Below are 16166 nucleotides of genomic sequence, written 5' to 3' on the forward strand. Positions count from 1 at the left end.
CTCACTGGTGTGTACTCTGTGGTGGATAGCAAGCTCTGACTTTGAACTGAATAATTTTTCACACTCAGGACAAGGCTAGAGATTTTCACCTGTGAAATCTCTGGTGTTTAACAAGTTTTGCTTTTAACCTGAAGGATTTCCCACACTCAGAACAGTGGTAGGCCTTCTCGCCAGTGTGAACTGACTGATGAAGAACAAGATATGATTTCCATCTGAAAGATTTCCCACACTCTGAGCATGACCATGGCAGCCTCAGTGAATGCGTCTTCTGGTGCGCAGCAAGAGATTCTCCAGATTTAAAACATTTGGAGCACTCTGTACATGGAAATCTCTGACTTGCTTGATGTGTGGGATGACAGGTGACAGCTTGTGGTTCCTTAGAACATTCCACTGCAGTGTCTTCTGAATGTGACATAAGATGTCCCTCTGAGATGTCCCCAACATTGTGTACCCCTGCTGGAAGGAAAAATGTATCAATTAAATGCATGGTACTGTTTCATGATCATGTATGTTAGTCTATTAGATATGAGATCTAAACCTACAGATGCCACTAAGCTCTCTCACAGGTCTGGCAAAACCAGATTGGTTCACAAAGTAAAATACGCTGGTGATATTCAGACATTGCACTGTGGAGCGCAATGCCTGCCATTATATTACATGAATGACAACACATCCACTGTTACAAGTACAGTGAGCGGCACTTACACAACGATTGCACGGAACTTAGATGCGCACACTACGCTGCCAGGACCACTAGAATTAACTCACGAACGTGATCATGTTAACCCCCTTGTAAGATTTGACAACAATAGGGGCGAAAAGCGCAGGTGGGCAGAGCCAGGACGCAATGGAGTGTCGGACCTCCATTGCCCTGCTGATTCCCGCCAGGTGCTTTTGAACAGTAAGCGCGTTGATTGCGGGCACTATCAGTGGCTCACTGGCTGCCTATTGGACTACACTCCTATCTAGCAGCAAAAAATTGGCAGCGCTCCTAATCAGGCTGCAACTGAAATGAAACCAACAGAGGTGTGCAGAGCCTCTTAGGAACTTAAATACACACCTTGAATACAAATGAGATGCAAACTATGCACTAAACACTAATCTAGATAATTTGAATGCAGACTGATACACATGATTGCAGCTAGCCACAAATAGATTTACACTTTTGTACAACAGGAGGAAATGGCAGCACTTCTAAATGCATTCTGCACCTGAATTGACCAGCTGCATAGATGTGCAGAGTCCAAAACACAGGCAGATTACACAACTTGCATTTAAAACACATGCAGCAAAAGGAGGATGTTAGCTTTCAAAACCAGTTTGCGTGCAGATTAATCAGTACTAGACTCTTCCACGACGTTGACGTGCCCTCACGGAGGAGACCTAACTAACAATTAAAACATAGTGTAAAACTGGGGATGCTAGCCATAAATGGACTACACATTTTCTAAAGAACAGCAAGAAATTGGCAGCGCTCCTAATCAGGCTGCAACTGAAATGAAACTGACTGAGTTGTGCAGTAAACCCCCCCTCCCCCCCGGGACTTAAAGAACAACTATCAAAGTTAACTAAAATTCTAAATGCCACACATATTTCCAGGGCTGTGGAGTCGGTCCAAAAATCCACCGACTCCGACTCCTCAGTTTAGGATTCCACCGACTCCGACTCCACGACTCCTCTAATTTGCATATTACAATTTTGTTGATTAAAAGTACGTAACGTGAAATTCGTCTCTTAACTGCCAACGCTTAGGAATTTTACAAGACAACTGAAGTGAGAAGGATATGTAGACTACTATATTTATTCCCTTTAGACTAAAACTAGTCCTTGGTAAGAGTACTTGTAAAAGGTACAAACCGGAACAAAGAACATCTATCAGGCCCTAGGCAATGTAAGTGTGGGTACATGTAAGAATGATGTGCAGGTACTCTGCAGGGGAATGAGGAGATTGTAAACAGACAACACCTCTGTGTTCAATGTGCACAGCATTCTCAGTGGATTCCCTGCAGCTCTGTGGGGAGTGCATATGTAGAGTATAGTACTACTGTGTAACAAAGTAAACCTGAGACAGATGAAATTAAAGTTTTATACATACCTGGGGCTTCCTCCAGCCGCCTTCAGGATAATCAGTCCCTTGTTGTCCTCCTCCACCACCTGGATCTTCTGCTATGAGTCCAGGTACTTGAGCCAGTCAGGCGTAATGCGCATTCACACACTCCGCCGCCAGGAGCATACTACACCTGTGCAGCACTATTGCGCAGGTGCAGAATGTTCCTGGCTGTGGGAACGGCATGCGGCCGGACAGCGCTGACTGGCTGAATTACCAGGACTCATAGCAGAAGATCCGGGTGGTGGAAGACAGTGAGGGACTGATTAGCCTGAAGGGGGCTGGAGGAAGCCCCAGGTATGTATAAAACTTTACTTTTCATCCGTCTCAGTTTCCCTTTAATTTGTAGTCACCAAACCAAATTTTAATAACATATCAAATTATTTGATTTCATCAGCAAAGGGAGTGCATACATTTGCATAAATCAGCATCAATGCAGAATTATTTCCATCTCGTTGACCATCTCTATTAGTGACACAGCTACACATCAGGCTTTATACTTACAGTATAGATGTTATTTAGTATATATAAGAGATTCCTGTGTACACATCATATATACAGTCACAATCAGATATGTATATCTGACTTTAAAAATACGGGGACTGCTTTATTGAAGCAGCACAAGTAACTCATTTTGATTGGTTTATTTCATTTTTGTAGACTAAGCACAGCTATTACTGTATATATACTGTATATAGTCTATAGTAATCAGCGCAATAAAAAGTTCTCAATCCTTTTCACTGTGACTTGTAATCTTCTCAATCCACCACCACACCGCTTGTGAGAGGAGCTACAGGACGCGTGAGGGATTGCGGAGGTGCGCGGATGTCAGCTGGACGGCGGTATTGCGTGGAGGAATCAGCCGGACGCTGCTCGCTATCTTAACAAACCCTGCGCTTACTTGTATGCCTGTCATAGACATACATTGTTGACACGTGAGTGTAACAGCTTGTGTTTTTAATGGAATAAACATTTTTAAAGTGAACTGGATTACGCTATGTGGAGCTTGTTTATGCTTTTTACCTTTGAGGATTTGAGGAGGCGGCAGTGAAGAGCCCACATATGACCAGACGGGCTGATTGATTGACTGTACGCATATGATCATTTAGTATGATCTAAGGAGCTGGTGAGTGATCTCACAAGCGGTGTGGTGGTGGATTGAGAAGATTACAAGTCACAGTGAAAAGGATTGAGAACTTTTTATTGCGCAGATTACTATAGACTTTTTATTTGAGATTTATTAATTGACATTGAGGCATCAATTGAAATCGGCAGCATTATCAGGATTGTGTGGTGTGTGTGGAGCTGCGCACGGATATCTTTGTTTTTTATATACTGTATATATACATTATTTTTAATGACTATTATCTGAGAAATAGAACATTTTATCATATTTTCTATTTTAATTACTGTTACAAATTCATTAGGAGTCGGAGTCGGTGCATTTTTTCCCGACTCCGACTCCAGGCACCCAAAATTACCCGACTCCACGACTCCGACTCCACAGCCCTGCATATTTCCAGTATTTACTAGAAAATAGCAATATAAAGCCTTTTTTCATCTTTTCATGCTTTATATGAAGAAAATATGACATTTACAGAGAATTGTTCTCACTGCGAGCATTACAATGAAGGACTGTGTCCAGCACATCCAACATACAGAAACAATCATCACTGGCTCTAATACTGCATATAGAATCTGTTCAGAATGATAGTAAGCAGAAATATAGCTTCAAATGTGTGTAAATAATCATCAGCTGAAGCCCTGTGTTCCTGTCTGTGTCTCTCTGCCACGCAGTGTAAAGCGAACTGTTTACAGCCAGGTTACAGTGAAGCTCTGCCTCCCCTCTCCCTGATTCTGACACAAATTGCTACAAAACAGCTGGTAGACATGGCTTTTCTTTGTACACAGACTGTACTGAGAGACCTCTGCAATGCATTTTATTGTTGCTGGCTAAAAGCTTGATAGGTAAGTGAGGTTTGCAGAAAAACAGTTTCTTTGATAGTTGTTCTTTAAATACACACATTGAATACAAATCAGATGCAAACTATGCACTAAACACTAATCTAGATAATTTGATTACAAACTGATACATATCAATGAAGCTAGCCATGAGTAGACTTACATTTTTTTGTACAACAGTAGGAAATAGCAGGGCTTCCAAATGCAAGCTGCACCCGAATTGACCAGCTGTATAGATGTGCAGAGCCCAAAACACGGGCAGATTACACGACTTGCATTAAAAAAATCTGGTGCAGCCTGCATTTGGAAGCGCTGCCATTTCCTCCTGTCCATGTTTCCATCAGATCCTTGACCCTAAGGTTTCCAGTTCCTAAAAATATTGGCGCTGCTCTGTTTAGCAAAGATTCCCCCAGCCTTCATACCCACCAAAATAAACTTGTACCTCTGATTTGTGTTGCCAATAAGTGCCTTATTGCAAAATTTTGGAAAGACCCCATGCCTCCATCATCATGGCTGCTTCATAAAATATGGTGGATTTATCGCATGGAACAGATCACTCATACACTTAAATCTACCATGCACATACTTGAGCAAATATGGGATCTGTGGATATTGAGATTCCCTTTAGGCCAACTTGCTCTAAGCTAACTTACCTCCTAGCGTTTGCCATATGTTTCTTCTCTATATATGGGCATGTACTTTGCCAAGATACATTTTATTTCCTAGTGGGCCTATCTTTATTTGCAATGTTATTTCTCTACTTGTGATGTCATCACTCCCTGTTTCATATTATCCTGTTTTCAATTTGCCATGTCACAAAAAATGTATAGAATAAAAATTATAATAAAAAAAACAAGACTGGTGCAGTCTGCATTTGTAAGCGCTGCCATTTTCTCCTGTTGTACACTCCTATCTAAAAGGGAGAGCATTCGAGGAGAGGATTTGAGCATGGGATGCAGTACACATGTGGGAGACACAGTGTCTCTTAGAGCACCAGTGGGGCGGTGGTGAGAAGGGAGCTATTTAGCTGTTATTAGTTGTTATAACCAGGATGAATAAGCAAATCAAATGTGTGGGTTTAACTTATAGTTAGCACAGTTTATAATGGATGTAAATGGAGAAACTGCATGTTTTTCTCTTTCTCTCCCTACTTTTCCCTTTAAAATGCATTGAAAATAAGGTAATTACTAAACAAAATTATCACACACTAAAAGCCTAATTTTTCCTGAAAAAAAAAAACAATATATAGATCATTTAGGCATGATTAGTAGTAATTAAGTTATTGGCGAATGAATGGGAGCAGTGCTGATATGTGAAAATTTGTTTGGTCCTGAAATGGTTAAATACAGCATTTGATCTGACATTGTTAACCACCCTGGCGTTCTATTAAGATCGCCAGGGCGGCTGCGGGAGTTTTTTTTTTTATAAAAAAAAAATCTATTACATGCAGCCATGAAAGCCCACTAGAGAGCGCTCCTGACGTGTACTTCTGATCGCCTCCTTGTTTTGCTTTCCTCGTCGCCATGGCGACGAGCGGAGTGACGTCATGGACGTCAGCCGACGTCCTGACGTCAGCTGCCTCCGATCCAGCCCTTAGTGCTGGCCGGAACTGATTGGTCCGGCTGCGCAGGGCTCGGGTGGCTGGGGGGACCCTCTTTCGCCGCTGCTCGCGGCAGATCGCCGCAGAGCGGCGTCGATCAGGTAGCACACGCGGCTGGCAAGGTGCTGGCTGCGTGTGCACCTTTTTATTTGACGAAAATCGGCCCAGCAGGGCCTGAGCGGCACCCTCCAGCGGTAATGGACGCGCTGAGCTCGTCCATACCGCTAAGGAGGTTAAGCTTGAAATACATCTAGGACTTCTCACCAGTATGGACTCTCTGGTGTTTAGCAAGCTCTAAAAAAAAAAAAAAAAAAAAAAAAAAATCTGGCGCAGCCTGCATTTGGAAGTGCTGCCATTTCCTCCTGTTGTACACTCCTATCTAGAAGGGAGAGCATTCAAGGAAAGGATTTGAGCATGGGATGCAGTACACGATGCAGAGACATCTGAGTCGCTTAGAGCACCAGTCGGGCGGTGGTGAGAAAGCAGCTATTTCGCGTGTCCACTGCATTTAAAGGGAACCTTAACTGAGAGGAATATGGATGTTTCCTTTTAAACAATACCATTTGATGGGCAGTCCTGCTGATCTCTTTGGCTGCAGTAGTGGTCGAATCACACACCTGAAACAAGCATGCAGCTTATCTAGTCTGATTTCAGCCAGAGCACCTGATCTGCATGCTTGTTGAGGGGCTGTGGCTAAAAGTATTAGAGACACAGGATAAGCAGGAGAGCCAGACTGGTATAATTTGAAAATAAAAAAATCCATATCCTTCTCAATTAGGCTTACTTTAATGCCAGGAAGCTGTGTAATATTGTTAATATTGAATTTGCATCTGCCTCACATTGGGGTTAATTCCCTAAAGAAAATAGCATGAGCAACGGAATATGTTGGCTTTATAAATCAATAATAATAATAATAACCTTCTGTTACTTACGCTACTTCCACAGCGTGCCTTAAATGTAATGGGCTGCGTGCTACTGTCCACGTAGAGCACGTAATCACAGGAGCGCATACTATACTGCGGGTAGTGCAACATAGCGAGTGCTAGTAACTTATGCCGCCTCCCTGCAAATAAGGAGCGCTTCTCTCCTCCTGTCCTGAATCCCTTCGCTCCAATCTGAAGACAGCCAGCCTATTGGGCCAATCACAGTGCGGAGATCATGTCCTCTGAAGTGATTGAGCCCGCAGGATTTATTTAACTATCCTGTTTATTTAACCTCTCTGGCAAGGGTCTAGTATACAGTGCAGGAGAGTATTAATGTGTAAGCATGACAATATTGTACACAGCATGTTCTGTATGGACGCGTATAACCATCAATACCGCCAGGCAGGTTAACCACTTCAGGACCAAACAAATTTTCACATATCAGCACTGCTCCCTTTCATTCGCCAATAACTTTATTACTACTAACAAGAAAAGTGGGGTGATTGGTAGCACCCCCTGGTGCGATCAGGTCCCTATCGAGATGCGCTCAGCTGCTTCCAAGATATACCACTGTGAAAAAACATAAAAAGAAAAGGCGCTTTGAGCCTTCTGATAATACAATGACCGCTTCTTCTCACCTGATTCAGATGTGGCTGGCACAGCGTACGCAGCCTCAGCACACTTGTGTCCAACTCAGCCGAACCGGGGACCAGGCTCACAATCGTGCGGGCGGATGTGGCGTCACGTCCCAAGATCCTCCGAGGTCGGTACCTATGGTGACCAGGACGCTCGCTATGGAGGCGGCGAGCGGTATTACAACGAAAGTATACTGCTAACGACCTCGGAGGATCTTGGGACGTGACGTCACATCCGCCCGCACGATTGTGAGCCTGGTCCCCGGCTCGGCTGAGTGGGACACAAGTGTGCTGAGGCTGCGTACGCTGTGCCAGCCACATCTGAATCAGGTGAGACCCGCCCTGTAGAAGCGGTCATTGTGTTGTCAGAAGGCTCAAAGCGCCCCTTCTTTTTATGTTTTTTTTTATTACTACTAATCATACCTAAATGGTCTATAAACTGTTTTTTTTTTTTCAGGACAAACTAGGCTTTTAGTGTGCGATAATTTTGTTTCGTACTTACCTTATTTTTTTAATGCATTTTAAAGGGAAAAGAATGGGGAAAAAACAGAAAAACATACTTTCTCCATTTACATCCATTATAGCTTTACAATAAACAGTGCTAACTATAAGTTAAACCCACAAATTGTATTTGCTTATTCATCCTGGTTATAACGACGTTTACATGTTCCTAGCACAATGTATGGTGACACAATTGTATTTGGAAATAAAGGTGTCTTTTTTTGCTTTCTCGGGTCTCGTTCACATTGCGTTTCATTCGCGTTTGATGAGTTTTTTTCTCTCCTCCCGGCGCTCGATGGGCGCTGCGGTTTTTGTAAAGCACTTTAATAAGCACTTTTTCAGAACAATTGTGTTTTTTCTCTCCCTGGTGCAAGTCAGGAAGTGAACTCTTTGACCCGGGAAAGAATAAATACAATATTTATTCTTAAAAACCCTAACACACTCGCTGCACAAAGCAATTTTGTGACTGTTTTGCCTACACCTTCCATTGAGGCGGAATCGCCTCAAAAATGGTCCACGCACCGCTTTGCTGACCGCACTGCGCACGACCCGCGCTGATATGAACATTCTCATATGAACATTCTCATAGACATTCATTGCACAAGCGTTTGGCCGGTGATTTCTAAAATCGCCTGCGTGTGAAAATCGAACAAAAACGCCTCCAGTGTGAACGAGCCCTCATTGTTCACTATATGATTATAATACCTTACTTGCAAAAATAATAGTAATATACACCCTCGTGGTATACATATTTTAGAAGCCAAGTTCCTAAGGTAACAATATATATAGTTTATTTCATATTCTGTCACTTTGTTTTCATTTTACAAGTCTTTTATTTTGGTACAGAATATGCAAAAATATAATTGCCTTTGATTCAGTTTGTGACTAAAAAGAATACACAAGACATGCGCCTCAACCCTAAAAGTCTCTAAACTCTATTCTACTACTTATCACGGTTAAAATGTTACCACGTGTCTCTGGTAGTTTTGTTAAAACTTTTCCAAATTTGATCATAATTTTGAAAATGACTTTTTTATGTTGGAGTGAGTTTGTCCGTACCTATTTTTTATGTGATGTGTGTCCAAGCTTTAAGACACATCAAAATGTATCCTACAACTCGTCACGGTTAAAATGATACCACATGTGCCTCATTTAGTAACAAACTGGTGATGCACTCTCCACAAATACACTGGACGTTTATAAATGTCCAGTTGTCATTAAGTGGTTAAACAGTTCATTTGTTTTGGTTTATGTATGGATGTATAAGATGTAAAAATTAAGTAATGTATACAATCTGCTACTGTATGCTCCTTCAATGTGTATTTTATATGTGTTTACTAATTAACTCTGCCATTGAATTCCCTGGGAGGAGAAGAGGGGTTTGCTGTCATTATTTTACAACTCTGTAGTGATGTTTTAGGTCAGATATAAATAAACAGTGTTATCTAAGATTTTGTAGGAAGGAGAGTGCAGAGACTTATTTTCATGTCATAGGGACAGCAAGTGGTTAACCACTTAATGACAACTGGACGTTGTATTTGTGTAGAGTGCACCACCAGTTTGTTACTAAATGTGGTATCATTTTAACCGAGACAAGTTGTAGAATACATTTTGGTGGGTCTTAAAGCTTGGACACACATCACATAAAAAAATAGATATGGACAAACTTAATTCAACATTAAAAAAAGTAATTTTCAAAATGAAGATCAAATATGGGAAAGTTTTAGCAAAACTACAGAAGATGTGTGGTAACATTTTAATTGTGATAAGTAGTAGAATAGAGTTTAGAGACTTTTAGGGTTGAGGCCCATGTCTTGTGTATTCTTTTTAGTCACAAACTGAATCAAAGGCAATAACATTTTTGCATATTATGTGAAGATTTGTAAATTGAAACTTGGCTTTTTAAATAGGTATGCCATGAGGGTATATTACTATTATTTTTGCAAATAAGGTCTTACAATCATCAATAGTGTACAATGAGAAAGCAAAAACAAAAAACAGAAAAAAAAACACTTATTCCCACATACAAAATTGTCACCATACATTGTGCTAGGAACATAATCTAAACATTGTTATAACCAGGATGAATACGCAAATAACGTGTGGGTTTAACTTACAGTTAGTACGGTTTATTTTAAAGCTATAATGGATGAAAATGGAGAAATAACGTGTTTTTCTCCCTACTTTTCCCTTAAAAATGCATTGAAAATAAGGTAATTACTAAACAAAATTATCACACACTAAAAGCCTAATTTGTCCTGAAAAAAACAATATATATAGATCATTTAGGTTTGTTAAGTAGTAATTAAGTTATTGGCGAATGAATGGGAGCAGTGCTGATATGTGAAAATTTGTTTGGTTCTGAAATGGTTAAATACAGCATTTGATGTGACATTGTTTATTTATCAGATATTTGATCTGACATTGTCACGCTTAAAACACATCTAGGACTTCCCACCAGTATGAACTCTCTGGTGTTTAGCAAGCTCTGATTTTTTTTCTAGAAGTTTTACCGCAATCAGAGCAAGTATAAGACACCTCACCTATGTGAATTCTCTGGTGTCTAACAAGTTTTGACTCAGTCATAAATGACTTCCCACACACAGAACAAGTGTAGGGCCTGTCACCTGTGTGAACTCCGTAGTGTTTAACAAGGTTTGACTTTGTTCTGAATAGTCTACCACACTTATTCATAAGGCTCCTCTCCAGAGTGAACTCTATCATGTTTTCCCACACTCAGAACAAGGATGGAGACTCTCACCAGTGTGAACTCTCTGGAATGTAAAGTTTTGACTTTAACGGCTTCTGGACCACAGTAATGGAAATGTATGCCCTGTTTGTGGCTGCCTATTTCTGTCAGGGAGTAGACTTCAATTACCACTTCGTGTGGACCCGCCATTCCTGCTAATCTCTCTTTCACCACAAGTCCCTTGCTCTGCAGTCTCTGTGACTACAGAGCTCTGTGAGCTGGTCATGAGACAATTTTATTGGCTCCTGACCCTGCGATCACTGTGAGCCTATCCCATTGGCTCACATTGATGACAGGGTGAGGGGCATGCGGCGATGGTGGAGTGGCATGACCAGCGAGAGTGGCGGGTCCATGCAGTGATTAGTTGGAAAGGCCATTTTTGGGGGGCAGCAGTCTCTGGTCCTTAACCACTTGAGGACCTAGGGCTTTCTACCCCTTAAAGAGACTCCTTAACAAAAATTGCATCCTGTTTTTTATCATCCTACAAGTTCCAAAAGCTATTCTAATGTGTTCTGGCTTACTGCAGCACGTTCTACTATCACCATCTCTGTAATAAATCAACTTATCTCTCTCTTGTCAGACTTGTCAGGCCTGTGTCTGGAAGGCTGCCAAGTTCTTCAGTGTTGTGGTTCTGTGATGCATCTCCCCCATCCAGGCCCCTCTATGCACACTGTCTGTGTATTATTTAGATTAGTGCAGCTCCTCTCTGCTCTATTATCTTTTACAAGCTGGATAAATCTTCCTTTGAGCTGGCTGGGCTTTCACATACTGAGGAATTACATACAGGCAGAGCTGTCTGCACTCTGCAGGAAGAAACAGCCCGACACTTCAGTGGAAGATAGCTGCAGGGGGAAAGAAACACACAAATGATCTCTTGAGATTCAAAAGGAAGGGTGTATACAGCCTGCTTGTATATGGATGTATTTTCTATGTGTGGACATACTGTACATCAACCTACTTCCTGTTTTGGTGGCCATTTTGTTTGTTTATAAACAAACTTTTTAAAACTGTTTTTAACCACTTTTAATGCGGCGAGGAGCGGCAAAATTGTGACAGAGGGTAATAGGAGATGTCCCCTAACGCACTGGTATGTTTACTTTTGTGCGATTTTAACAATACAGATTCTCTTAAAGGACCGGCCACTTTTTTTCCATTCAGACCACTGCAGCTTTCACGGTTTATTGCTCGCTCATACAACCTACCACCTAAATGAATTTTGGCTCCTTTTCTTGTCACGAATAAAGCTTTCTTTTGGTGCTATTTGATTGCTCCTGCGATTTTTACTTTTTATTATATTGATCAAAAAAGACATGAATTTTGGCAAAAAAATGATTTTTTTAACTTTCTGTGCTGACATTTTTCAAATAAAGTAAAATTTCTGTATACATGCAGCACGAAAAATGTGGACAAACATGTTTTGGATAAAAAAAACCCATTCAGTGTATATTTATTGGTTTGGGTAAAAGTTATAGCGTTTACAAACTATGGTGCAAAAAGTGAATTTTCCCATTTTCAAGCATCTCTGACTTTCCTGACTACCTGTCATGTTTCATGAGGGGCTAGAATTCCAGGATAGTATAAATACCCCCCAAATGACCCCATTTTGGAAAGAAGACATCCCAAAGTATTCACTGAGAGGCATAAGGAGTTCATAGAAGATATTATTTTTTGTCACAAGTAAGCGGAAAATGACACTTTGTGACAAAAAAAAAAAAAAAGTTTCCATTTCTTCTAACTTGCGACAAAAAAAAAATGAAATCTGCCACGGACTCACCATGCCCCTCTCTGAATACCTTGAAGGGTCTACTTTCCAAAATGGGTCATTTGTGGGGTGTGTTTACTGTCCTGACATTTTGGGGGGTGCTAAATTGAAAGCACCCCTGTAAAGCCTAAAGGTGCTCATTGGACTTTGGACCCCTTAGCGCAGTTAGGCTGCAAAAAAGTGCCACACATGTGGTATTGCCGTACTCAGGAGAAGTAGTATAATGTGTTTTGGGGTGTATTTTTACACATACCCATGCTGGGTGGGAGAAATATCTCTGTAAATGACAATTTTTTAATTTTTTTTACACACAATTGTCCATTTACAGAGATCTTTCTCCCACTCAGCATGGGTATGTGTAAAAATACACCCCAAAACACATTATACTACTTCTCCTGAGTACGGCGATGCCACATGTGTGGCACTTTTTTGCACCCTAACTGCACTAAAGGGCCCAAAGTCCAATGAGTACCTTTAGGATTTCACAGGTCATTTTGAGAAATTTCGTTTCAAGACTACTCCTCACGGTTTAGGGCCCCTAAAATGCCAGGGCAGTATAGGAAGCCCACAAATGACCCCATTTTAGAAAGAAGACACCCCAAGGTATTCCGTTAGGAGTAGGGTGAGTTCATAGAAGATTTTATTTTTTGTCACAAGTTAGCGGAAAATGACACTTTGTGAAAAAACACAATTAAAATCAATTTCCGCTAACTTGTGCCAAAAAATAAAATCTTCTATGAACTCGCTATACTACTAACGGAATACCTTGGGGTGTCTTCTTTCTAAAATGGGGTCATTTGTGGGGTTCCTATACCGCCCTGGCATTTTAGGGGCCCTAAACCGTGAGGAGTAGTCTTGAAACGAAATTTCTGAAAATGACCTGTGAAATCCTAAAGGTACATGGACTTTGGACCCTTTAGCGCAGTTAGGGTGCAAAAAAGTGCCACACATGTGGTATCGCCGTACTCGGGAGAAGTAGTACAATGTGTTTTGGGGTGTATTTTTACACATACCCATGCTGGGTGGGAGAAATACCTCTGTAAATGGACAATTGTGTGTAAAAAAATCAAAAGATTGTCATTTACAGAGGTATTTCTCCCACCCAGCATGGGTATGTGTAAAAATACACCCCAAAACACATTATACTACTTCTCCCGAGTACGGCGATACCACATGTGTGGCACTTTTTTACACCCTAAGTACGCTAAGGGGCCCAAAGTCCAATGAGTACCTTTAGGATTTCACAGGTCATTTTTGTTTCAAGACTACTCCTCACGGTTTAGGGCCCCTAAAATGCCAGGGCAGTATAGGAACCCCACTAATGACCCCATTTTAGAAGGAAGACACCCCAAGGTATTCCGTTAGGAGTATGGTGAGTTCATAGAAGTTTTTATTTTTTTGTCACAAGTTAGCGGAAATTGATTTTAATTGTTTTTTTTTCACAAAGTGTCTTTTTCCGCTAACTTGTGACAAAATATTACAGTTAGACTTACCGGTAACTGTATTTCTAGACGTCATACGGGACACTGGAGATGTGGCTCCGCCCATCCAATCAGTGGAAACCACCTGAAAGAGTAAAAAGAGTATTAATAGCCCCCACCCTCCCCTGGCTCCTCAGTGTAATGCAAGTAACTTCCAACTAAAACACAGAGAAGAGGAGAGGAAATAAGACACCTCAAAAGAAGTGTAACCCATAAACCCCCAATGCAATAGCCGTAAGAGAGTGCGACAGGAATAGAGGTGGGTTGGTGTCCCGTATGACGTCTAGAAATACAGTTACCGGTAAGTCTAACTGTAATATTCTCTAGCCGTCATACGGGACACTGGAGATGATAAACAAGTAGTCTGAAAAGACATAACTAGGGAGGGCCACAACCCTGGAGCACTACTCTGCCAAAACAACACCGTACTATGCATAGGTCCACAGAACCTTATGGGCAGTAAATTCCCATGCAGAACAGTTCTGCCACACAACCGCACTGGCCCTCAGAGCAGGATTGTCAACTCTGCTCTCCCTCTCTACAAGATTTTCAATCTCCACAGCCAGCATAGATGCCGGCCTATATATCAGACCAATTCGAAACAGGTTTGCAGACCAATTCGAAAGAGGCTCAAAGTTAAAATCAAACCAGACGAAGTCAAAACCGATAGAAAGTCATAATCGAAAGACTGAAAGTCATAATCGAAAGACTGAAAGTCAAAATCGAAAGACTGGAAGTCAAAATCGAAAGACTGGAAGTCAAAATCGAAAGACTCGAAGTCATAATCGAAAGACTCGAAGTCATAATCGAAAGACTCGAAGTCATAATCGAAAGACTCGAAGTCATAATCGAAAGACTCGAAGTCATAATCGAAAGACTCGAAGTCATAATCGAAAGACTCGAAGTCATAATCGAAAGACTCGAAGTCATAATCGAAAGACTCGAAGTCATAATCGAAAGACTCGAAGTCATAATCGAAAGACTCGAAGTCATAATCGAAAGACTCGAAGTCATAATCGAAAGACTCGAAGTCAAAATCGAAAGACTCGAAGTCAAAATCGAAAGACTCGAAGTCAAAATCGAAAGACTCGAAGTCAAAATCGAAAGACTCGAAGTCAAAATCGAAAGACTCGAAGTCAAAATCGAAAGACTCGAAGTCAAAATCGAAAGACTCGAAGTCATAATCGAAAGACTCGAAGTCATAATCGAAAGACTCGAAGTCAAAATCGAAAGACTCGAAGTCATAATCGAAAGACTCGAAGTCATAATCGAAAGACTCGAAGTCATAATCGAAAGACTCGAAGTCATAGTCGAAAGACTCGAAGTCATAATCGAAAGACTCGAAGTCATAATCAAAAGACTGAAAGTCAAAATCGAAACAGAGTCGAAATCAAAATCGAAACAGAGTCGAAGTCAAAATCGAAACAGACTCGAAGTCAAAATCGAAACAGACTCGAAGTCAAAATCGAAACAGACTCGAAGTCAAAATCGAAACAGACTCGAAGTCAAAATCGAAACAGACTCGAAGTCAAAATCGAAACAGACTCGAAGTCAAAATCGAAACAGACTCGAAGTCAAAATCGAAACAGACTCGAAGTCAAAATCGAAACAGACTCGAAGTCAAAATCGAAACAGACTCGAAGTCAAAATCGAAACAGACTCGAAGTCATAATCGAAAGACTCGAAGTCATAATCGAAAGACTCGTAGTCATAATCGAAACATACTAAAAATCATAATCACAACATACTAAAAGTCATAACGTACTGACAGTTATAATCGAAACCGACTGAAAGTCGTAATCGCAACAGATTCGAAGTAAAATTCGAAACAAGGGACTCCCTGAAAACTAACCAGAGATTCATTTCTTGAAAGTTTCCATTACTCCTTAATTGTCAATCACCATCGCTTCAGTGCAGGTTTGACAAATCATCATGTTCTAATATTGGGGAAGCCAATTGCTGCCCCACCTGCTGCTTAACATTCACAGCTAGATCACATGGACACAGAGGATAGGAGAAAAGAAAAAAATATATACAGGGAAAATCACTCTCTAATACTAGACATATGAGTGCACATCCCTGTAAAATGTTAGTTTCTGCATCTAGCATAGGAAACAAATGATTCCTTAAAACTGCTCAGGGCTTTCCTTACTCATCTCGTTATAATACTGGGGAAGCTTAATGTTGCAATAGCAAATTTTCGTTTTTGGCTTCTCCAAACATTATCCTATACCTCCCCCGCTTTTACTTTCAGCTTGCTATGATATAGATAGCGGGAAAGGATAAAACACAGGTGAAATCACACTCTAAACTGCATAATATGAGTGTATATCCCTGCAAAAAAACACTATCAGTGCACACACCTCATCTGCTGGAACAGACAAGGAAGCCTCATGCCTGTTATCCCATCTCTCCAGCATGGTCAATGCACTCACCTCTGCTGCTG

At 41.0% G+C, this 16166-nt stretch overlaps 1 protein-coding gene across 10 annotated transcripts in view; it reads right to left on the bottom strand.

Moving 5' to 3' along the window:
- Positions 1-73: 73 nt before the first annotated feature.
- Positions 74-16166, bottom strand: part of LOC137534772 (zinc finger protein 585A-like) — an 84864-nt gene continuing 68771 nt past the window's right edge. For 8 of the 10 annotated variants that reach the window (XM_068256410.1, XM_068256412.1, XM_068256417.1 and 5 more), the window contains one exon: positions 74-456. In XM_068256410.1, coding sequence (XP_068112511.1) covers positions 86-456 — 371 coding nt within the window. In that variant the 3' untranslated portion in view covers positions 74-85. Of the gene's footprint in view, positions 457-11272; positions 11320-16166 lie in introns of those variants that run through there. The other 2 variants (XM_068256411.1, XM_068256416.1) reach the window with 2 other exon arrangements.

The sequence above is a fragment of the Hyperolius riggenbachi genome, chromosome 10, assembly GCF_040937935.1.
Source record: "Hyperolius riggenbachi isolate aHypRig1 chromosome 10, aHypRig1.pri, whole genome shotgun sequence".
Lineage (NCBI taxonomy): Eukaryota > Metazoa > Chordata > Amphibia > Anura > Hyperoliidae > Hyperolius > Hyperolius riggenbachi.